The sequence below is a fragment of the Neodiprion fabricii genome, chromosome 5 (genome assembly GCF_021155785.1).
Source record: "Neodiprion fabricii isolate iyNeoFabr1 chromosome 5, iyNeoFabr1.1, whole genome shotgun sequence".
NCBI classification, from domain to species: domain Eukaryota; kingdom Metazoa; phylum Arthropoda; class Insecta; order Hymenoptera; family Diprionidae; genus Neodiprion; species Neodiprion fabricii.
The window spans coordinates 6,313,601-6,339,312 of record NC_060243.1 but is presented as its reverse complement, the minus strand read 5'-3'; the positions used below and the strand labels follow the sequence as shown (position 1 = coordinate 6,339,312).

The window sequence follows — 25,712 nt, the reverse complement described above, 5'->3', positions numbered from 1 at the left end:
TGTACATATATATGTATACACGTACGTGAACCCCGCCTTTCGTAAAAATTCGAAATAATTTCTTTTCCAACATTTCTGTCACCTTGAGAAGAATATTTATTATTATAGGCACGTCGGTTTAAAATTCGAAACGATTCAAAACTTATCGCGACAGTGGCTCGGAGAAAAGTTTTCGAAGAGGTATGTATACATGTATATACCTCGCGTTTATACTTTGCCCGCGGTGACAAATGTAATAGTTTTATATATAAAGTTTTCGAGTTTCCCCGAGTCCGGAGCTTTCAACGAGCGTTACAAATACCACGAAGACGAGAAGAAAATTATGATCAGGGGAAAGAAAAAAAACTCGGCGAATAGACCTGAGAACGTTTAATGAGGGCTTCTAGCTATAGCGAAGCCGGAAAATTGTCATTAAATTTTTTAAGAATCGATATTTTCATCCCAGTATTATACATCCATTGCAAAGAGAAGAAACAAGAAAAAATAACGGGTCTAAAGAGTGTATACGGGGGGAAAAAAAATAGAGAATCCACGGAACCTCGAGGATGAGAAGGACGAAAAAATGTGCCAAGTTCGCACGTCGTAAAATCTGGTATGCTTGCCTACTTATTTATAACCCATAAAACGAAGCCTTTATCCCAGGTTGGACGTAATAGCAAAATTTCACCGAACACAGGCCAGCAGATTTACGTTGCTACAATCCGATACAGGATGACACTTTCGCTTTTTCAGTGAAAATGAAAATCGGGTTCGATCTCGCATCGGTGATCCATCCTGCCATAATGTAAGGATTTAATAGGAAATCGAACGCTCGGTATAACTCAAGAAGATTGGTTGGCCAAAAATCGATACATTTCGTTACAATTTTGTTTTTACGATTTCCTCGCGAATTTCCTTCCTCTCCTACCTCTTCCATCCATTTTATTCGTCGCGAACTAATTAAAACTTGTAAAAAATTTTAGAACGCAGTACGCGGACTGGGATTTAAATTGTTTGTAAAATATGCCAAGTGTGAATCACTGGCCATGTCGTCCTGTTCATTAATTAACAATGTGTTTGGAATAAAAAAATTTATTATTTTTGCAATTAGGCCAATTGGAGTAGGATTATGTGGTGCGGAAAACTTCAGTGCGTACGTAGATTCACCAAGATCAATCTTACAGAGCGTCTACAATCGTGTTTTAACTATCATCAATGACGCAGCAATATCATCATGCAATAAAGTCATCGAGTTACGAGTTATGCTAAAGAAGAAATTGCTCTAACGTAAAATTATTGAGGAACGTAAAGGTGTTTGCAAAACAAATCGCGACGATGCAATTGGAAAAATAAAATTTGAAGGGCTGAAGGAAATTTTTCGACTATCCGATTCAGAGTATAATCTGAAACACGTTAATTACATTGTAGACGGTGACGGTAAAACGGACGAAAGCATAATTGACGGCCAATCTTACGGCGATGTTCAAGTGGTAGAAAAATTAACAAAATTTATAAACCATGAAAAAAACAAAAGCTCTTGGTGGAAAAGGACGACTTACCGACAAGGTCATAAATGATGTCACTTATTATTGTCGCCTCGTAATTCGTTGTCATTCTGATAACATGAAAGATATGTAAAATTGTACATGGCAAGCTTGGTACTATAAATCATCACCCGTAGAAGATCCCAGAAATTTTATGTGTCCAGAAGGCATTGAATCGTGGTGTAAATCCCAACACGTTGCTGGCACGGACAATTTGGCTACATTCGAAGATAAATCACCACTACCTGAAAAGACGTTACCGAAGCCCTTTTGTCCTACTTACGAAGACCCGTCGAAGAACGAATTGTTGGAGAGGTGTGTCGGTGAATTTACCCAAGACAACAACGACTGAATCAAGTGTTTCTGCAGTAGTCTGCCAGATGGTACCTGAATATAATTTACGGTGAAAACGATATTGATTGGAACGGCATTATATATTTCAACGATAATATTCGAGGAGAGAAGTCTAGCAGCTTTAAAAATATATGAGTGTTTGGAGAGACAGCGCTAGATATGGATCACTGACGTAGGATCAGTGAATCAGTGATGAATGACTATAGTAAGAGAAAGCGGGATGACGATTGAAGTAGATTACGTTAGACTTGATTAACAATAAACGAGAAATCTTATTTGAGAAATATGCCAGTACGACGTGTATGGCGAGAGAAAGGAACGATAACTGAGGTTTTGTAAGGGCGAGAGAATACACGAATGGTAGAGATGGATGTGATTCTGAAATAGTAGACAATACGTGAAGTGAAGTATTGTGAGTACATGTATGTAAGGACGATTACAAATGGCGCGTGAAATGAGAAAGTAACGAGTGCGATAAAATACTTTGATGCGAATCGTTCCATCGCTACTTTGCCGAAACAATAAGATGCTGGGAATAAAGGTTAAACCAACTCCATACGACTGCTGCGTTCACAAGCGTAAGCGTCGCGTGAAAAAAGCTAAGCTCAAGCTCTACCTCAGTGCTGACGTTTGAAAGAAATGGTCTTGGTTTCAAAGCCGTGATGACTTGTAACAATTGCGAACTAATCACTGTCGATTCTGGTCCTCTCATCAACAACAGAGCGTTCAAGTTGCCATTCGACCGATTCATAATGACCCGAGTTTGGATGAATTGTTGGAGCGGTGTGAAGAAGGCTTCGGACAAAATAGCAACGAAAGCTGCAACGCTGTTCTTTGGTAAATGGCCCAAAAAACTTGTTCGAGCGGTGCGGAAATCGTAAAAATTGCTACTCGAGTTGCTGTATACCAGCATTCTCAACGACGGGTATAAAAGCGTCACGGTGATCATGAACGTGTTGAATCTGAAAATGGGACATCGCTTAGAAGGCCAACAAACTGCGTTGTAAAACCGGGGATATAAGAGCTCAGAAAAATGCGACAGTGGCTCGCCAAGAACGTAGATTTTTCAAAACCGGGCCCAGTTGTTGAAACAGCTACAGAAGAACAATTATATAATGTGATTATAATGTGAACCAAACAAAGACTGCACGTGACCCGAATAATTGCATTCGTACTTTCTTTTCCGTTCATCTCGAAACTAGTTTTTCCTAAAACCCAGCGTACGATTTTTCGTTTTTTTTACAAAAAATACGGTCATGTGTTACAAAAATACAGATATTGTTACGTCGACAACTAATTTTAAAATTAAACATCGTATTTCCGGCAGCTTAATAACCCACGAACTTGATATAGACGCAATTCGGAAAAAAGTTAATCGACTTTATATTAACAAAGGCTGGATTATTGAATGTCGCGTCTGTTATAAGAGACAATTTCAACAAGTGCATCGATTGCATCCCTATATTGCGAGCTAAATCCAATCAAAATGATATGGCCGATGGTGAAAGGTTGCGTGAAAAGCCATAACACAAGATTCAAAATTAATGACGTAAAAAGATTACTCGAAGACGGAGTTGACCGCGTCAGAGCGGAAAATTGAACCAATTTTTTCAGGCGTGTCATACTAACGGGATGAAAACAATATCCGGGAAGTTGGTGAAATTGCGCCAATGTGTTCACTTTGGCAATTTTGAAAATTAAAAAATTCATTATTCAGGACATATTTTTAAGAGTTTGTACGTTAAAAGATAGTGAACAAAATTTTCAATAACTACTCTCGGGTATCGAAAAACTGTTAGTATAGTATAGGAAACAGCAAAAACGCGCAAAGAAATGTGTTTTCAAAGTTCTCTGAATATCCAAAAAATGGATACATAGTAGGCGGTAAGAATATTTGCCAGCGTGACTGAAAGGCTGTTTAATGCCCGCCACGCCTTACACTCGTCTACGTTACGTTTATAAATGCGGAAAACTCACCCTCGCCAAGGCGACGGCGGGAAAGGTGTCCCAGGCGAGCTCAGCCTCTTCTCCGGTGTTGCCGTGACGCTGACCCGACAGGATTCGGGCGGCCGTTAGGGTGCTCAGGCCCATTCCGTCACCGACGAAGAGAACGACACCTCGGGCGACGCTCGTCGGCGTTGTGCCGGGGTTTCCGGAAGATGCTGCCGTCTGCCTAACACGCGACTCGATGGCTCTGGTCGCAGCCTCGTACCAAACTTCTCTTTCTGCAACAAACCGTCGAGGGTTCGAGTTATAGTTTAAAAATGCTGCAGGACTGAGGAAAGTAACGAAGGGTGGAAGAGGGACGAATCTGTCTATCTCCTTATCTATGTGATATGAAATATAATCTGCAGGTGCTTGGATCAATTGATCATTTCCTGAAAATCATTCTAAGAGACGAATAATAGTTTGGGCCTTTTTTCCACTTTTCAAGTAACAAGAACAAAATACCGAAGCAATTATAAGAGATGGAAAGGTACAAATTTAACGAAATTCAAGTGCTTCTAATATCTGCGATTACCGTTTTTTATCGAAAGAAATAAGAAATTATCTTATTAATCCATTTATTTCGTTAAATGGTGATTTTTTACTTCAACACACAAGTTTGATGCGCTGGTACTTCGTTAATTTCATCGTTGTAAATCGTCCAATTTTTTATAGAATATCTATGAACATGGGAAAGACATATGCCAAGTTTCAGATTTTTCAAAATACCATTTAGGCGGGGGCGAAAAAAATAGTGCAGCAAGTCCGAATTCCCATTGAAATTACATGGGAAAATTCATGGCGGTTTCGCGTACTTTTTTATTCATTTATTTGCAAACGTTTTCCGCCTTGTCCGCAGAAAAATTCGAAAACACTCCAAATAAGGACCAACCTAATATATAATACGTATACACACCCTTTTGCCACTAAAATCGCGTTTTTTATGGTTACGATCTTACGCCATTAGACCTGCGAGATATTCCAAGGAACTAAAAACTGCTATTGCCATTGGATATTAGGAACGCGATCGTCCTCCAATCGCCTGGATCGCATAAAAAGGCTGAAGCTTCTCTCTACGTCCTGTTATTTTTTCGCGCGCCGACTCAATTGAAGTTCGAAGAGCTGATATTCTCTTCCGAAGGAATTCCCCTCCCTGCGTTTTGACGGACATTTCGAAGTCTCGAAGAAAGGAGAGAATCTCGGCTCGGCTGACCGGCCGACGTAATTCCGGATGTCGACGGAGGGACGTTTTGTCGGCGACGCGACCCGCCCACGCTCAAGATTATTCGAGTCTTTGATTCGATTCAATCTCTTTCACACCCGGCAAGCACGTAGTTCTGTACGCGATGAACCAGAGCACAGAGGGTCGGATTGCCGAGTAAAATTTCGGACACGATTCGAGGTCGATCGAATATCATTCGTCGAAATTGCTTTTTCACCAGTTTCCGCATGGAACAGGTGTTACAAACGTAACGCGGAAATTCTCTGCAAGAAGGTCCAAGTTCGTTTGTGTATTCTTTGATTGTTTATAAACAAATTTGACGAGTGACGATATACAAGCTTAGGCGTTTGCGTTAGAAAAGAAATCCCTGTTCAAAAAAACGAATTTCAATCACTATCTTTCTTTGTACGTCTCTGCAGTCAGATTGATTATTTCCTTAGTGACGTACATAATAATCTAGTTCCGCTTTTGAATTTCAATCGCGAGATGAAGTAAAAACAAAAATGTACAAAGTTCTTCGACTCGAGCTTTTTACACTCCCATTGAAATTATACTCAACAGCTGAATGGAAATATCAGGTTTCGAATTGAGAATTAACTAAACTCTTATGGAAGCTTTTTTAGTAATTGTGGAATGTCGATTGTGTACCAAAGACGAAAATTTAAATAAATTGGAATCCCTGAGGGATTTGCAAATTGTGATGTCCCCCACTCGAATAACATTGTGAAAATTTGGAAATCAAGGTAAAATAAAACAAAATAAGCAACCGCGCGTGACACGCATGCCGCGTAACGAGGGTTGGAGGATTGTATAAAGGTTTGATTTTCACCCGATCGTGAATTTCGGTTCGATGTTTGGGCGGTTGGATTATTTAACGAATGCCATGAAAAGTAGGGGGGCAAACCACAAACACCTGATTCCTCGATTCCCTCGTTTATTACACAATTTCAAGACCGTCGCTAACCTCTGACCTGGGCGCGACCTAATCAGGAATCTTTCTCCTAAATTTCCTACTATACAGATGGGTGAGAAATCTCCGAATGAAAGCCTGGTCTCAACCTTCTTTCCGGGCGGTAGTAAAACTGAAGAAAAATCAGAAAATAGAACGGTGATAATGTCGAATCATCAGAGACGTGAAAAGTATTACAAAACGTAAAAATTTGATGCATGGAAAAGTCGAGATGTAGAAAGATGACAAGTGTAAAAGGGGTGGGATTGAAATTCCAAATTCCGAATTTTTTGATGGTCAAACTGGAAGTAAAGAAATCAAACTGACGAAACATCAAAGTTTCGAATGGTCGGAAGCCCGACGGTTAAAAGTTGCAAAGTTCCGGAAGGCCGAAATACCGAAAGGGCGTAACTCCGATAAGTCAAAGTTTGATTGATCGAAGATTTTCGGTTCCGTGAATTTCTGCCTTGGTAAAATTTCACCACTTTGATCTATCTTTGTTTTGTATTTTCGATATTTTTACGTTCGGAATCCTGGTCGTTCAAGTTTGACTTCCTTACTTTAAGTTTCGCCACGAAATAATTCCTAATTATTCGCAATCGGATCTTTTCAAATCCTTCACCTCAACCCCGTCCCAAATAAAAGTAACAAGGTAGAAATTTCAAAACGAAAAAAAACTAAATTTCAATGTTCCGATCGCTAAAAATTTTTATCCCCGACCCATGACAGCTTCCCTCTGAACTACGAGCTTAAAAAAAGCTCGAACGAACATCCGAGGAGCGATTCGATGCTGGAATTAGCACTCCCTACGGAGCAGAATCCTGTGGCCGGATAAAGGAGTCGGTTGAATTGTCGCAGGATCCGAGCGTCCAAGCGGGCAAGGACCTCGGGCAGTTCTATTAATCCCACTTAGTGGTCCGGGGTCGGAGAGATACGTACCTCCTGCCTCGAAGACGCGACGCGGAAATAGCCGAGGGACGAAATTCCCTTCCCTACGTCTATAAGAACAAGAACAATGCAGCGTACGCGGAATATTGTGGCGACAATCCCGTACCTACCGGAGGTATTATCGGTGTAACGTGCGACGGAGATGGAGGGAGGGAGGGAGGGAGGGAGGGAGGGTGGGAGCAAAGGGTCAAGCAAGGGATGCTCCAGGACAAGTAATTCAAAATGGCTGATTCGACCACCCGCGGGCAACGCCCGGGACTGTTTTCATTTCTCAGTTGGTTAGACCGGAAGTAGTTCTCATACGCTCTGCGGGGCTTGGAAAATCCAATAACGCTGATGGCAGTTCCGGGATGTGTAGGGTATAAAGTCGTGTATAATGTTACGCCGCTTGCACGAGTTCCGAGCTTTTATCATTCTCGATCTTCGATTCTGACCTGATTCTTACCCCGCGCGGTTCAATTTTCAAAGGGGTAGAATGTTGTAATTTCTTCCTGGAGAGCATAAAAATAAATGAACTCCGTCCTTCGATATGTCGACGAATGACGTCGACGAATTGTCATACGTTATAAAATTCTTGAGAGAGGACGTGACGAAATGAAGGTTCAAAAAGTTTCATTCGAACTATTCCAGTTATAATAACTGAAAAAATCTGGTACGTAATAAAGGCAATTTTAACTTTCAACAGTTCATCGTATCGTCAATATCAGAAAAATGACGTTACTCTACCATTTTTGAATCGAAAAAATTCCTACTGTTTGACTAAATCTGATGAATAATAACTCGTTTCATTCGCAAATAAAAATGATGTATTATTTTGTGCTGAATAAAAACTAACTTATAACGATTGTTCAACGTTGCGTTAAATGTTTTTTACCATCCCATAAACTTGAGAAAAAAATTTCTTCTATAGAGTGAACAAAATGAGGTTATTTTTCAATAAAATCGGTGGTTTTTCTAGTGGAAAAAAAACCGACCAAGAAAACAACACGATTTCCTGAAGTTATAAGTAAAAAAGACGTGATTGCAGTTGGAATTTAGCGTTTAAAATTTTTTTTTTCTCTGCGGATCACAAAGAGACGTTTCTTTAATCTAAATTCGAATCGATTAGCTTAAAACTTTTGTATTATGCTTTTACAGATTCCAACAAATTTTTGGTACCACGACTGTACGTCTTATGCGACTTTAATCCATCTTCCACTAATGGGAAATTAGCAAAGTGAGAAAGAACCGCCGTTTGCAGATTCGCTCACGGTAAGTGTATAGCTTATACTCTTTGCATGCAGGCGTACACGAGAAATTAGAATTACGAAGTTAGAGAGCGGCCCCCAAGGCAGTCACGAGATGGGCGATGTGAGTGGAAAGGCCTAATAGTGTTGCAAAAGCTGGCGTGTATCGCCCGGCCCATTGTTGAGATACCACGCGGACAAGACAACTTTGGCGAAATTAACGTTGCTTTTTGTCAGAATTAAGGGGGGCTGCTTTTGTCGCGACAAATGTCGCACGTTACGGCGAAAGTGCGCAATAACGTGAAATCAGCCGCCTCTGAGACGGAGTTTTGCGACGCGACGTCTGAAAGCCCGGCTCTCAAGTTGCGCCGAGGAAAAATTATGAACGAAAATAAAAATGTCGCTTCGATTAAGAATTAGATTGCTAGTATTTTTATACCGTAGATTTGAGGGGTTTAGTTGACCAGCAATCGTTGACAAATATTAATTTTAAATTGGGTATTTGTCAAACAATTATAGGAAGTGAGCTACGAAGATCCCTTATAATATACATATGCAAAAATAGAAAATACTGAAACTATAAGCAGAATCTTAAAAATCGATCCTCTGTAAAAGTAGATTCGTTCGTTTTCATTCTACGCTGGTTAATTTCATTCACCGAAACACTTTCCTTGTTAGTATCGTTGAATATTCGATTCAAAAATATTCTTCTAATTAAAACGAACCATCATAGAGTAAAATCGAACAAATCTGCTGTATTTCTAACAATTTTGAAGCAGCATAAAACTAAGCATCGATATTCAAGCCTTCGCTCGTAATTTCAGTAGGTTTTCCATGAGTAAGGAGTGAAATATCGGTGGAAACAAATACAGGGTTTGTGTTCGCAGCTGTCAACGAGCAAGAGCATAAATCGAGCTTGCGCCTGGCGCATTCCTTCGAAAGCCACGTACGTACCTACTTAGTTTGCCAAACTTTTTAATAAGCCTTGTTATTTCGTTAGCGAAAAGTGTGAAAGGTGAAGTAAAATAAAGAAATGGTGTGAAATGAAAATCGTGCTCGGGGTACGCGTCGCTTATACGTAGGTACGTATGTACGTACATACGTTGTACGTATACTTATGTATATAACCTCGGTGTTAATACCGCATGGAGCAGGTTCACGCCAGGCATAATATTAGCTGCAAATTGAAACTCCGTCCGGCTTTCGACGTTCTTTAATAAAAACTTTGCCACGTGCAGGCCGCGTCGCTTGCACCGAACGCCTGTGAACATATTAAAAAACCTGACAAGTCTCGTTTCGAAAATAATTAATTTACCCCCCCCCCCAGGGTATGTATATTTTAAATTTTACCGTACGAGCAACACGATTCTTTCGCTGCCTGACTGCGCGCGTGTAGCGAGCGAATTTCGGTTATTTTAAACCGCGAACACGGTTTTCGATTAAAATCGTACTGCATTCATCATTGACAGTTACGAATCACTGTGATAAAATAATTTCATTTTCCATCCATTCTCCTTCATTTTGTATTCCCACAATGTTATCAACTTGCGCATCACGTGCGATAAACAATTAAAATACAATTTACAAATAAATAATCATCTCCCGCTATAGCGTAATGTATTACGACAATGTTTTACGATATTATTACGCATCAAAAATATTGAGTTCTAATATTTTTCCACAAGCAATTTAGGAATCTAAATCTTATTGTCCACAAAAAAGCTCTCGTACAAAGCCTAGGAGAGTCACAAATCCAATAATTCATATTTATTTACCGTATAAAGTAACATATCGTCTCTCACGCTTCATCGAAAGTTGAATAAGTGAAAAGAGAAGAAAATAAAAATTAAAAAACCGAACACCTTGGCAATTTGAAAGAACAAGAGATACCGATAAAAATGACAGGGAGAGAAATGTGGATATTTCGAGAGGCTGGGAGAAACGATCAGCGCCCCTCCCCTTTTGATAAGGATAATTGCGTTATCCAGGTACTTTATCCTTTAGTGGTACGGGGGAGGAAAATGGGAATGACGGGGTGGGGGAGGCATCTGGACCTGTACCGAGTTCGAGATTGGATTCAACGTCCTCTCGCAAGCCACAACCCAATTTGATCAGTACACCCTGGTGTCACCCTGTGTATATATACATATAATACTACTACATATACCACACAGCCTAATATATCTTGAAACCGAAATTTCGAGTCACGTGCACACGTGTTTCTGTAACCCAAACGGGCCGAACTCTTGCCATCGGTTCGGCGAATATCCGAGTTCCGGTTGCACGGATCAGAAAATTATTATTTTCCATGGAAGTGGAAAACGTGTTTTTTTTTTCTCTCTTTTCTTTTCTTAAACAAAAACTAGGTCCGCCTACTCGGTTTCATATTCAGCAGTACGTGAGAGAGAAGAATGAAAATACAATTTACTTTTGTCGTGTTAAACTTTTTCCTGATTTTTTCGTCCCTTCCTCGCACTCTCCCTTTTTCTCATATTCTTTCTTTTGAGGATTTCATCTCCAGGCCTGATCCTGCCTCTCGCCCCTCCTCCTCCTCCTCCTCCTTGCCAGCTACTTTTAAGATTTTCACTTTGATTGGAGCTTGATTGTTTTCTCTACGCGCTTCAACTGTTATGGAAATTGAGACACATCCGGATATCTGCAGAGATGAAATTGTACCTGAATTTACTAAGTGTATATGTCAGGGTGGAAACAAATTCTGTCAAGAAATGAGCATTTCATGTTCAGTAGAAGATCGGGCTCATTTGATTGTCAATTTTTTTAAAATTAATTTAAATTTATGAAGAAACAAGTTTTAGTATTCCATTTATTATTTCTTTTTTGAAATTTGTATCTAACCCAAAGATCGCAATCCGTAATTTTACGATATATATATCGAACGGAAATCTTATTCTCCTAAATTAAAAGTTCATACTAACTTGTAACTATTTTGTAAGACGAATTAATAATAAAAAAAAGTCGTCAGATACACGTCTGAAACATCAACTGGATACTTAATATTATAAAAGCGTGGGTCTTCTTTGCGACGTAAATTAATATTTTCATTGATGCATGCAATAAAGTAAGTTTTTTTCCTCACAGTACTTCATAAGTGAAAAAATAAAAAAAATGTACAAAAACGAAAAATCGAATGAGCTCGATCTCCTACCGAGCTTAAAATGCTACTACTCGATTCGCGCACTCTTTTCTCTAACTGTACAATAACAAGCATTGAAAAAAAGGAAAATTTACCGATTCGCTAATGGAAAAATATTTGCACTCGGACGTTTCCGTAAAATTTTGTTTTACTTCCATTACCAGAAATTTTCGTGTAAAACTAACGCTTGAGAAAATTATTTCGATATTAGCAGACGAAACGTAAACAGTAATTTAGGAAAGATGGATTCCAGAAACTTGTACGATAAGTACATAACTGTCAGAGAAAATATATTAAAGACTACAAATTAGTTGAAACTCTTAGAAGGAATGGACTAAAAACGTTACAAATCAAAATTCAAACTCTGACAACGAGCAGTAAAGTTTTCTAGATTCGTGCAAAAAAAATCCTTTTAGCAACTAGATACTGGCCAAATATTGTAATGTGTAATCGATTGAAGAGAAATATATATATATATAAAATATTTAACATATATTTTCGATTGAATTTTGCAGTAAAAAATGGGAAACATCCTTATCCCGACTGAGTCTTGAAAAATCTACAAAACTATAGTTCGAATCGATGTAAGCGCATAATAATGCATCGTATATTCGTCGAGACATGTTGAAAAATGCAATTCAAGAAGACGTGGCAATTTCTTGCTCGACGTTAAGAATGTAACACGTGTCTAAAAAGCGTTGACAAATTTGTCAGGAAACGTGCAAGGGAAGTAGCTCCGCGTTCCATGAGATCGAGGTCAGTTTTTCGATGAGTATAAAGGGAGGGATGAAAAGAAGAACGAAAGAGAAGATATCTGATTATAGTGGAGAATACACGACGGCTCAGGAACGAAGAAGAAGAGAGAGAGAGAGAGAGAGAGAAAGAGAGAAGAGAGTCGGTTCATTTCATTCGACCATTTTGGCCGGATTGGAGTTTCGATGAAAAGAATCAACGACGGAAAAAGAAAACCTGATTTTCCAGAGACGAAGGTTTTCCCAGTTTTGACGGTCCCCCAGAGACGAGAGAATGACGCGTTACAACGACGTTGCGAAGGTCGTTAAAATCCCAAGAAATCCGTCCGACTGTATAAAAGCTTCGCAGTAATATCAAGCGTCCGAAAGTAAAAAAGTGAAAACAAAAAAAAAAATTCCGGCTCAATTCCGGAGGGAAATATAATTCACCACGCGTACGACGCACATGTGCCACACCCATCTGAACTTGGTTTCGCATCATAAGAGTAAAGCGAGGCCGCCCACCGCACCATAAACTTGGGGACCGATATTAAACGCGTTGAAAATTGGTGCGGGTAACAACAAGTGAAAATTGTCGAATGGCTCTCAAGCTGACGCCGTCGCGTCCGTTTCCAACTTTTGCAAGCATTGGCCGCGCGATAAAATAAAAAAAACGTTGTCAAAATTATACCTACACTTTTTAAAAATCTACCATCATATCCAACTTTAGGTTAGGTTAGGATTTTAGGTTTAATTAGGATTCGCAACAAATTCGGCATGCAGAATTGGAATTTTATTACCTCAATCATTGTACGTTAGACTTTATCAAAAAAATCGTCTGGTTTTTTTTTCAAAATTGAAGCAAAAAATATTGTTTCCAGTGATGTTAAAAATGATGCTGTCCAAGTTGCGGCTCTTAATATTATTATTTCGAGATGCCTTAACGCCGTTTTCTATTTACCATTTAAATAACATGGGAACATTTTTGTTTAAACTTTGAAATCTTACAACTCGTCGACGCATTAAGTGTACCGATAAGGTTAAAACGTATTTTCGTAGGGATTCGAACGCTCTGCAAAAAAGGTCTGCCATCATTTTGTGATAAATCTACTCTTTAAAAAGTTGTCTTACGTTAAAGGTCAACAAAGGACCTTATATAATGTTTGAAAGAGTAGATTTATCATAAAATGATAGCAGACGTTTTTTGCAGAGCGTTCGATTCTCTACAAAAATACGTTCCAGCCTTATCGGTACACTAATGCGTTGACGGGTTGTAAAGTTCCAAAGTATAAAAACAAATTCCAATGTCATTTAAATGGAAATAAAAAATCGCGCCGAGGCAACGCTAAAATTTAATATCAAGAGCTGAAACTCGGACGGTATCTTTTTTCCGCCATTTCAAACAAGATTTTCGACTTGAAACAAGACAAAAAATAGTCCATTTTTTTTCCATACCGTCTAATGTACTTGAATCTTTGAAAGTATTTTTCATAGAATATCGCGTCGTACAAGAAATTATGCAATATCATAAAAATCGATAAACGGTTATCGAGACTGTCGAAAGGTTGATAATTTTCGATAAAGATAAAAATAAAAAATGTGTAGTAAATTTTATCACAGCCATTAGACGAGCTACAAGTAGAAAGAAAAATTTTCGTGTTTTTCTCCCGACCCCGTCAGTTTTGTATAATTTTATCATCGGCGCGCAGATCGGCCTTGCCGATTACTCAATTCCGTGGCTTTTCGCACAAGTAGAGCTGAAATTTCTAGGGTCTATGTAATAAGATACGGAAGTGTAACGGATAGCCGAAGGCTCAGGACTCTCCAAGATAACCCGACGACGCGACGGTGCCCTCAACTTTTCCCAAGGAGAAAACACACGCTTGAGTTTTACGCTTACGGGACAGGAGTAGGATACGCCTCTGAATACATTTCCCTCCAGTTTGTTAGCGGTTTCTTATGCAAAATGACGGTACAAGTAATTCGGCAAAAGGGAGGAAAAGAGGGTTAAGGGTTGGAAGGTAAGGCGAGGCGGGCTTGCGGACGAGAAAGACTAGGCACGTAATTTATCTTGCCTCATAAATTACGGCAAATATCAAAAGATGCGAAACATCCCTTTACATAGCCAAATTTTCCAGGAACCTTTGGCGAAATGTAATATATTATTTAACGGATGCCACGCTTCTTATTTTCTACATAAATAGCTATATATTTCGTACAATTTATATATTTATATGTATTTATGCGTAAGTATATACTGAAAACTCAAAGCGTACGTACGCGAAGACCGTATTGTTCGATATTATTTTTATACGTTTCAAAACAGACGTAATGTTTTTTTCATTCCAAATTATGTACAATATTATACCCTAGTTTTACATTTTTCAGTTTGAAAATCGAACCCAGTCTTCATTTCTTTTCAATCAACACGATTCCCCAAATATTCCTCCGTTTTTTTCTTCACGATAATTTCACAATTTTCAATCGTCTAATAAACTGCTATTAGTAATACTTTTCTTCGTAGTATTATTGAATTCTTCTATGAAGGAAAACAATTTCGTTTCACGTAATAGCAGAAGCATTTTTCTGCATTCAAAATTCGTAGAGTTCACTTGAATGCGATAAGGATTACGAAAAATCAAGTTTCCTACCGTGTTTTAACGTTGACGTTAAAAATTTTACATCCAACAAAACGTGGCACTTTTCGAGTAGCGTGTGAAACGTACGTTTTAGGAAAGTCACAATATACGCTTCTCGGGGAGACTCGATGAAAATACTTTCGTATATGTCGACAGACTCAGGGAGTAGACAATATTATAATACCTCATGGAATATGAACATGCCGTTGGTATAATTGAAAATCTTTTACTGCAAGGCGGGTCGAGGTTGTCAATTTCCTGCCCGTTTTATAGCCTCAGCTAGTCTAGCCGGCGCTGTGTGGTTTTTTTTTTATCACTATTATTATTATTATTATTATTATTATTATTTTGTAGGCGACATTGTTTGATGGAAGTCGGTAGAAAAGTGACAGGGAATCGATTGATCGTGTCGGCAGGAATACCGCGCGCACTTCGAGAGAAAACCAGAAAGGAAATTTAACGGATATTCATTTCCACTGTATACCTATACAAGCACTCAAAACATTAGGTTACGAACGATTCCCGATCGTCTGAAGAATGGAATCAAATCTCTGTTCGGACAACTGATAAGTTAACAATATATTTGTACATATATATATATATGTACGTGTATGAAGTTGCCGCAGACTTTTCCCCTATCGCTTTGGTCATATTCCATTATTTCGAATGACTCGATTCTTTGCTTTTCTTTTTACACGTCTTTTTTCCAACGCCACAATGTCACGAGGGTCACGAGGGTCCTTCTGCGATTGTCGAATCGCAGTCGGACCGCCGAAGTTCGGCTACGTTTGTCCGAAAAAAAATATACACGTTCATGTAAATTGTGCATAGAATATAGACGTAATGTATTGCAGAAGTAGAGTTTGTCGAAGAAACTGCCGAGGTACGAAAACTACGCTTAGCACGAATATATACGACAGTTGAGATCCTCGAATTTTTCCCATTCGAATTGAATCGCATAAATAATAACCTTAAAAATCTGGTTCTATTTCTCCTTGAAAAATGTTACACTTTGTATTCGAAACCATACGCAATATTGTCTTTAGACTGATGGAAATTTGGCGACTATAATATTGTCGTGGCGGTGGTAATTAGCTTGTCAGATTTGATTGCTCATTGGCGGTTAAATTCATGGAAAATTTATTTTTACAAGAATTTCCATCTATAACCAGTTCCGGCGATTCAACGAGTGAAGATAAATACGGAACGAAAAAATGAGTCTTTGATATACCGAAACTTTACTGCTCGACCGAGGTTCAATTAGCTCCCTTTTGGCCTCGCCGCGGACACCTTGCGGTCAAACTTTGACCATTTCTCCGCGAACGTGGAATCGTGTAGTTATCTATAGGACAAGGGCAGGTACGGTGGGCTTTGAGTATGGAGTGAAATGCAAGGTATAGAAACGAGGGACACAAAGCGAAAACGTGACTCGAGCAATTCTCGGCATCCGTAAGGTTATAGAATATTACTATTGAATACACTGAGTTTCGATTTTAGTACAATAATCATATGAAGGAATATTGAACGATTAATTAGTGTGTAATTCGTTACTTGAGATTCTAAGCTTTTCCAAAACGCTGTGTAAAATTTTACACAGAATCGAAATTGCTCCGCTGATCTCTCGATAATTGTGAAAAATTTGAAGAATATAAAGAAACAAAGCACACTTTCTACACGGACAAGTTCTTCTGGATATTTCTTTATTTTTTTCCTTTCTTTTTTCTTGATAAATTTCTCCATCGCTGATGGTAAAGTCGAGCATAACACAGATATCTGCGTAGCAGCTTATCTTCGCGCTTTTATCGTAACTTGCAGGCCTGTATTTCGGATCGATCGTTACACATTTTTTCCCCCCACGCAAAGAGCGATATTTTTATACGTTTCGGGGCGCCATTTCGCGTGCGACACGGGTCGAAGGTATACATCTGATATTCTTGATGAGTTCTTCTGCGATCCTGCACGCGTATCGAAACACACGCAAACACACAGATCCACAGAGGCCAATGAAGACGGCTCTCTTCATAAATGGACTGGTGTGGAAAAGTCTGCAGGGGTCGCGACATCGGATATTCTCTCTCTCATTTCAAGATACACAGCTTGGAGGGTATAACTACTCTCCTTTTATCCCCAACGCAGCTCCCCAAAAAGTAATTCATATATATATATATACGATGTACAGATGCTTGAAATAGAACGTGTATGAATGTGCGCATAGGTAAGCAAGGGATGGAAATTGGTATGGCGACGAAGACGCAAAGTTCATCGTCAAACTTTTCTGCGGGTACGGAAGTAGGAAGTAACGAACAAACCTCGAGTATAATACCTATGGGGAAAACGGGCGAGAAGAAGAAGAACCCGAGCGAGCATACGATATATATGTATACACATAGGTATAAAGGACTCGAAATTGTCTCGAAAGACATTTATTTACCCGAGAAGCGGTGAGACGGTTAAGAAATTAGAATAAAAGAAAATATACAAGTGTACGTGTATATATACGGAATGAAAGAAATGAGGAGAAAAAGAGAAAGGAAAGGAAGCGGATGAGGAAACGTTCCGAATGACGGGATTTGGTTCTTCCCAACTTTGAAACCGAAATTTTAAAGCCTTCTCGTCAGACTCTCTTTTATGTATATATATGCGCATAAATACATACACAAGGTCTTCGTATAAATACAGTATGTACTAATGTACGTGTATGTACCTCTGTTTTAGCATGTAGATGACATTCTCTGCATGTACCTATACATATAATATACATATATATTAATATTAGACTGGTTCGAAGAAATCGGCGCTCATCGTGGATTTATATTTTCCATCTAATTGCTATACGATTTTTTTTTTTTTTTCTTTAGAATTTTGTAGCTCACAAACCAATAAACAAATCCAAAATACTCATACGTGTTTTTGTAGGAAATTTAACACTCTACAAAAAATGTATCCTATCATTTTTTTTTTTTTACGTTAAGGCAAAATGTTAAAATTTGTTACTAAATGTCATTAAACTTTTTTAAAAAATTTCCTAGTTTGGGATTTTCAATGAGGAACGAAGTCGGTTAAAAATTTTTAATTTGTCAAGTTTAACGAAGCTATACGCATGTAAAAATATGTACGAGTCATTTGAATTTGTTTATTGACTTGTGAGCTATAAAATTCTAAGGAAAAAATTTCCTGTGCTATTTAAACGGAAAATAGAAATCCGCGACGAGCGACCTCTAAATATTAATTTTAACAGCTCCGCTTTTGACAGGCATCTTTTTTCGACCCCTCGAAAGTATTTCGGAGGGGATTTTGAAGAAAAAATAGTCGATTTTTTTGATCCAGTCTAATAAGCATATTATTTTTGAATTTAATTAAGGAAATAATCAATGCTCGAAATCAGATTTCGCGTCTCAATCGGTTTTTCTTCTCTAATTTTGACCTGACTTAAATTACAATTAGATTAACTCAGCTTTGAATCGTAAAAAAAATGGCCGGATTTCTGCAGTTATATAACCACGTTTTCTCTTTTGCGTCAAGAAAAGCAAAGCGATGTAGAGAAAAGACAGATCTATGTGCTCAAATTTATTTGAAGGACACTTGCCTTTTTTTTTTGGTACTACAGGTTTTAAATTCCGACCGTATTCGATACATTTCTGAATTATGCAAATTCCAATAAGCTCACAGAGAGGATTCTTCCAATATTTCATTGCGTATAATCAACGATCATCGTCATAGAACACAGTAATAAAAATTGTTTATATTGCCAGCTGCATACTCTACTTCAATAGCGCTAATTTAATTTCGACGTACGACGTATTTCGAAGTTTGTTGCCAAACGAACAATATCATCATCAATTGCACTTAGTAGATGCTAATAAAATCGAGTTACTAATTGAATCGCATTCAATGGAAGCTTTTATTTCTTATGCTGCTGCGGAATTTGTGGAAGCCCGTTAGATGAAAATTGCGTTTAAAAAAGGTTTTTGAAATATGTTAGAAATATAATCCAAGACTATCGAATCGAACATAATAGAAATTGCTCGGTTCAACAAACATTATTATTATTCGAAATTCTACGTTTTCAAGAAATGTTTGTAATTTTATTGACGTGTCTCCTAACTAAAAGGAATTATTACAAAAAAAAAAAATCACAAAATTCGCTGAGATAGCGAAACAATTCGCGTTCATAAATTTTACATTGCGATTTACGCAGTCATTTTTCGCCAATCACTTCCGTTACTGATACAGAAACGTTGTTCCCACGATTTTCATTTGCGTAGTAATTTCACCGTGTTTCTTGCCGTGGAAAATCAATGAAATTTATTTTTTCACGCTCGAATGGACGTCCGTATCAGTGAAGATATTTTGCAAGGTCTGCGGCTGCTGAACCAATCAAATATCTACAGTGACTACAGACATCTACAGATTCGATCCAATTTGCTATATTACAGAAATGACGAATAGAAAATATAATTATCTAGATCAAATTACGGATTCCGAATCAACAGGCTTGCGAGAAAAAAGAAAAAAGAAAAAAAATCGAAAAAAAGAACAACTTTGCAATCAGCGAGTGTAAGAACAGCGTCATTTATTTTGCGATTCAATTTCGAATTAAATGATTCGCAGATTAGAAGTATAACGAAAGAATTTTCCATTCATTTATCTCCGCTTAATCCGACTATAATTCTTACCGACAATTTTGCAATTTCAATTTAATTAAACTCAAAGTGCCATGCCGTGGGAAAAATTATTCAAGAGCTGCGGTCGCTTTTTATCTTCATTCGTCGATGTGAAAGCAATTTGTCAAAGTCAGAACGGAATGTATATCGCGTGCAGAAATATAATTTTATACATAGATACCGTGTACCTCAGCTCACCGTATACGTAATACAGATAAGTGTTGTGAATTTTTGAATTTCCTTCTGTTATTTTCTTTTACTTGCTTGTAATGCTTTCTCACTGTCAGACCCAAATCATTCACTTAAATTCAAAGCTCAAGAGATACGGGTTGATATTTCACAAAATAAAAATTGGTCAGACAACGCTTGGAGTTTCAATTCAAACAAGGGAGAGGCGGTCGGAGTTGAGTGAGTGGAAAAAGATGGAATAAAAATGATGAATATTAACGATTGCAAACTGATGCGAGAGCCGATTTCATAAATTTATATATATATATATATATGTAAGGTTCGCAAGCGAATCGTGGGTTACTGGTACGAAACAAGATGAAAAAGAAAAAAAATTACCTCTTTCGCAACGTAAAATTTCTCAAACTCGGCAGCAGGAATGTATAAAGTATAACATCGCAATTTCTTTTTCAACTTTTAAACTTCCGAGACTTTTGGTTGACGCCAGCTTCTTCAAGTATAATATCTTCGCTGGGTAGCGGCGAGTATATGTATAGCTTTTCTATCTTCTCCCCACGCGAGGAAGAAAGAATTGGCGTGGAATGGCTCAACCGGAGTGAAAAGTTATTTGCACCGAAACGCGTTTCCTGTTCTTACACCAATTTACATACCGAAATTGTACGTGTATACAGGTATTTTATTTACAATATTATTATACGATTCAATTTTGAAGTGGCATAACGCAGAAAGTTTCATCTCCGTAAAATTTGTATAATAATTGTCGACGTGCAACGTTAATTGACAATGTTAAATATAATACAATTAGTCAACGGCGAGGGAAGAATTTTCTTCAACTTCTCTGAGTTCCGTTTCCCGTAGATGTTTATAATAAGTAGCTGAATTGCTACAATGAAAATAAAGTGTTCACAACAAGCTAAGACTGAGCTACTTTTGTCATATTCATATTATTATTGACGTTTGGAATATTATTAATTTTCTACGTGAAGATACATTTTTTCCGTTACAGAAAAAAAGGTATTTTTCTTATTGAAATGAGAAGAATAGTTCCAATCGGAATTCATTGAAGAGAAAATTTTAGATTGTGAACAAATGTGGACATAAAGATAACTACATTGATTTCCTTCTTCGTTGGATCGTGAAAAATATTCTCAGTGAATTGAATCGTCTGTGATTTATTTTACGTGAAAAACTTTTCGCAGCGTGTTCAAAAAGTGCTGAAATCATAATGAGGGGAAAAAAAGACACGAAGGAAAAATGGAATATTAACTCTCTTACGGGTAAGCTTCTTTCCCGTTGAAGAGAATCATTTTTCTCAACCGCTTCAAATTTTTCACTTTTTAAAAATAGAATTTTCCAATTTTCACGCCTAAATGAAAAGTTTTTCAAATAAAATAATTCGGTAAAACCTTTCTTTAGAGTGCGTTACTATTTTAAAAATTATTTCAGGGTTTTTAAATTTAAATTGATTGATAACGATGTTCGAAAAAAATTGTTTCGTCATTCTAGCAAATATGCTAAAATGACAGACAAAGGGTTAATAGTGGTTTCGAAGCATGGGGCCCAGGTAAATTGAAAGAAATTCCCCCAAAGATAAAACAATATTGTGTTTGAAATGGGCATTAGGTTTAGTTTCTGGAACAAACTCAGATCAAATCGAATATATCGAGCTTGCAAAACATCAAAGAGACTCCGAAGACTCGTGATCTATCACCCTAGGCGATTTTCGCAAACCGTGTACGCAAATGCCTCGAAAGTGTTGAAAAAAAGGAGAAAAAAAACAAGGGTCTAAATAAAAATGAGAACAGGAGCAAGAAAAAGCTTTACTTCAAAACTATTAAGTTTATATATATATATATATATATATGTATATATATATTATATATATAAAATCCGTGAGTATCAAAAGAAATTGAAAACCGCGTTTCAAAATACAGAATAAAGCTCAGTTGTTGATAACTCTGGAAATATTGCATTCGTGCACAGTTTCTTTTTATGTTTACATTTTCTTGCATTAATCACGGTTAATTACATAAGTGAATGTAAATTATCTATAAATCGTCCACAGTATGATGAATTTCGAATAACGTGAAACGATATTTTTCCAAGACAATCCTTTTTCGTTGCAACCTAGCGCCCGGATCAAGCCTCGTTTTTTCCATCAGAGTGAAAATAACGACGATAAAAGAGGTGGAAGTCATCCGATTAAATTCTCGGCGTAAGCCGTGTTGTATAAGCAATACAAATGAAGTGTAAGAGTATCAAAGGAACGAGGAGCGCGTATTCGCAGTGGTAATGAATTTATACGCATGTTTTCTCTCCTCCGTCTCCCCATTTTCTTCCGTCTCTAAGCTCCCGGAGGCGCGAGAGGCAGGGGATGATAAAATTCGCTACCTCAGCCGGGGTTGAAATAACCGGGAAGCACTGACGGGAGAGAAAGCTTGATAGTAGTCAATGCCGAAAGAAGGGTTCGCCCTGGATGAAGCGGTGAGGTGGAAGAAGAGGGAAAAGGAGGAGACGAACAAGAAGAAGAAGAAGAAGGTGGCGGGGGCAAGTCACCCCGGGAATATCCCGCCCGATAACTTGGCCCATTACGCAGGAAGGGTCCACGTGGAATTTGGCATCCCTCCGGGAAACCGTCCCGCGTTTCTTCCCGTCCCGAAATTATTTTCATCAAAATTCACGCGCGATATATACTCACGTATGCGTAACATGTAGTGGAATTTGTCGAGTAAGCAGCGCGGCGTAAAAAAAAATAAAGCGTGGGGAACGGTATGGAAAAATTTTGGTAATCGGTGGGTAAGTAAGCCGGAATTCGGGACGCTTGGGTAAATTGTGTCAAGGAAACTCGACGAGGACTTCCTCAATTTATTTAATAATATCGGACAGAGATCTCAGAGGATAGCTGCATATTTTACCGACGATATTTAGTGATGTTATGACAATTAACTGTGCGTATTATTCACCACCGAGACTGAGAACCATCGTCATCCCCCGAGATTCTTGACGAGAAATTGTGAGAATTGTGCAAAGGAAATCTCTGGATGTAATTAAATTATCGTTTTGATAAGAGTAATTGTTATTTCGAAAATTTGAAATTCTCTGAAATTCATTCGTGTCGTAACGCAAAGCTTTCTACTCGTGTTCTAATAACTTGACTCCTTGAAAAAGGTTCGAAAATGTTAAAACAACGAATTTAATCAAACATTTCGTTACGAGTAACGTTTATCAATTTCAACTTCGTAATAAATCAAACTTCTTCGCAAGTTCGCCTGTTTTCATATTTTCACATATTTACTCGAAGGGTCCCCGTTTTTATTATTATTTTTTTCTTTACCTCACTTTTCTTTCGTTATTCACCAAGCAAAACTAGGCTTAAAAAAAAAACACCATTCAGGACTCGTTAAAAACTTGTTGTTCAATGGTAACGAATCAGCGATTTAAAGAGGACCGGACGGGTTTGGAATAAAAACCGTTTTCTCCGCGATGCGAATTATTCATTTTTCGGAGCGACTCTGGGAATAAAAAGGAGAAAAAAGCACGGAGAGCTGCTATAAAAAATCGTCTGTTCCTTTTTTAAACGGCGCCTAAGCGAGTGTAAGAATTTGGCGAAAACGCATTCCGGGGTCTTTCATCTGCTATGATGACAGTGTCGAACTTTGTCAAAGCTGCAGAATGTAGTTTTACTCCACTGGCCAATTTCTCCAAATTGACTCGTTTCCCCGGCATTGAAGTTGCGAGATTTATCTCTCGTGTTTCCCGGTTACATACACCAAAAATTATTATCGTTCCAACAGGGCAAGAACTTTATACGCGGTGTAATCAATCAAAAATAACGACCATGCTCCAATCTCTCTCTCTCTTCCTAATTCCATTTTTCTCTCTTTCTCTCTCAGTATAGAAGGGAGGCAGGTATAATTTTCTCCGATATTGCACGGCAATAAACGTAATGGAACACCGTCACTTAACTGTACAAATTTGATGATACTTCAAGATTGTCCAAGAGACGATGATATAGCTTTATACATATACGTCGTAGCGCTAATTTACCTCCTCTCAATTTTCCCTCATTCAACTCACCGCGTCAATTTATTATTTTTCACTTTACTTGTCCTCGCAAAAAAAAAAAAACAAATGTGTCTAAAAACAAAAGATACGCGGAAAACGTTGGTCGAAAATTCTAATAAAAAAAATCTAGATCGATTTATTCATCATTCCAACAAATCTCACTTGCAATTTATCATCTATCGCACCTATACCGTATAATCCATCAAAACGATGAACGCATTGTTTATACATCTCGTTAAAAATTTTAAAACGTAAACCCGTTGAGCAAGCTCTGTTACGAGCCTTTAGAATTTTTTTTTTCTTTTTTTTTTATTGTAAGGCAGGTTAAAACGGTGGATATTTTGCAAACGTGTCGTGAGTGCAAAAAAGCGGTGCGCCGAGAAACGAAAACTCGAATTAATCCGCGAGAGAAACAAGCTTTGCCCCTTTGGTAAGTACGCCGGGCTCTGTTTGCTCGGGCTGCAAAGGCGGGATCCTCGAATATCTGTCGCGCGAAAGAGATTGTGGGGTCTCTATGTACATACTTCCATATATACCGTATAAAACCGCAACGGGATTTCTCAACCGCTCCGTAGAAGCACGCGTCGAAAATCCCGGGCTAACGCTGTTCATACGTAATATCCGAGGCAATGGACGACTCGTGATTTTAATTTCCGAGTACGAGTTAGTCGGGAGATGGGTGTAAATAATTTATTGGAAAAATTTATCAAAGAATTTTTTTTAAACAAATGAATAAACAAACATTGAGGGCATCAAGGGATGGTTGTTTGTCAGATAGTTATCTGAGATTAAAATTCAATGCGATCTCGTCTATAATTTTCAAATTCGTCAAAGTTACGAACTCGAGCTAAACTCTCCGTGAAAACTATAACGGAGTTAAGCATATTGCAGTCAAGCTTCAAAATTCACGATCTTGAAAAATTCATTCGGCTTTGGATAAAGTTTTCGAGAGAACGTTTCGTCGAGATTTGAAATTCATTTTTCAACACTGAAAGTCGATGTCTACGGATCTAGAGAAACGAGATATTTCACCCCAATAATTATCAACGCATTGATAACAAATTTTCCACGAACAAACTTTAAGAAGATAAATATGTCTCCATAATTCTCTTCGCTTAACATCAGCAACCGCGATCGTCTGGACATTTTCTAAAAAAATATGCAGATGAGAGTAGAAACTTAAATTGAAGAGATAGAGTTAAGAGGATAATTTTTAGTTTTTTTTTGCTTTTCTCCAACTACGCTGTAAAATGCGAATCTAAATAATTTTTAATCGTTCGCGCGTCGAGCGGCTCTCAGGATCTGCCTGGCTTCAGAGAAAGGCAATAAATGTAGCTTCCGAGGCAACGCTGCTCTAGTAGATTGCCTCTCCCCTCAGTAAGCTCAATTAAAGTTAGACGTACATATGTGAAGTTAGGTAGATACAAAACGTACAAAAGCCTTCTGCTCCGGTGTCCAGCAGAGGTTAATTTGCAGCAAAATTTTACCCCTGCATAAACGAGGGTGTAATGGGGGAGGGGGAAGAATCGGGTAAATGTGTCTGGTTGTTTTTTCCTTGCCGGTGAAGTTTCATCCCAGCTGTTGCAGTTCGGGATGGTCGGTTGGGCGTAAGCAAGTATCTGTACGCACGCGTATTTAGTTGAATAATAATACCCATTTGAGAATTGAACCCTCGTCAAAAGCTGTGACCTAGACGCCAACCCTAATCACGTGAAATCCCAAACTGCCCGTCAGGTACCGATTGCAGAGACCTGTAGTCGAAACAATATCCAAATAACAAATGTAGCTTCTTCTTCTAAGAGTGAGCGAGGAAACGGAGATTACACGGATCGATCGGTGAAACCGAGCGAGTCGGATAAAAAATAAAAATAAAAATAAAAAAAAAAAAAGAAAGAAGCAACTTTTAGTACGTCGTGATACGTAAAATTGTTAATTTTGTAGAGTTGTAAATGGAAAAGTGAAATTCAGTACCCTCGGAGAGATTTTGGATAATCCTTGAACAGGAGTGAAAAGTTTTCATTTTGTAATAAAGACCCTTGCACCACTTACCGAGTATTATTCG

At 38.1% G+C, this 25,712-nt stretch overlaps 1 protein-coding gene across 2 annotated transcripts in view; it reads right to left on the bottom strand.

Moving 5' to 3' along the window:
- The window catches only part of LOC124183428 (alkaline phosphatase-like), a 237,491-nt gene that overhangs the window by 53,422 nt on the left and 158,357 nt on the right, over positions 1-25,712 (bottom strand). For both annotated transcript variants that reach the window (XM_046571910.1, XM_046571909.1), the window contains one exon: positions 3,855-4,102. In XM_046571910.1, coding sequence (XP_046427866.1) covers positions 3,855-3,968 — 114 coding nt within the window. In that variant the 5' untranslated portion in view covers positions 3,969-4,102. The remainder of the gene's footprint in view (positions 1-3,854; positions 4,103-25,712) is intronic.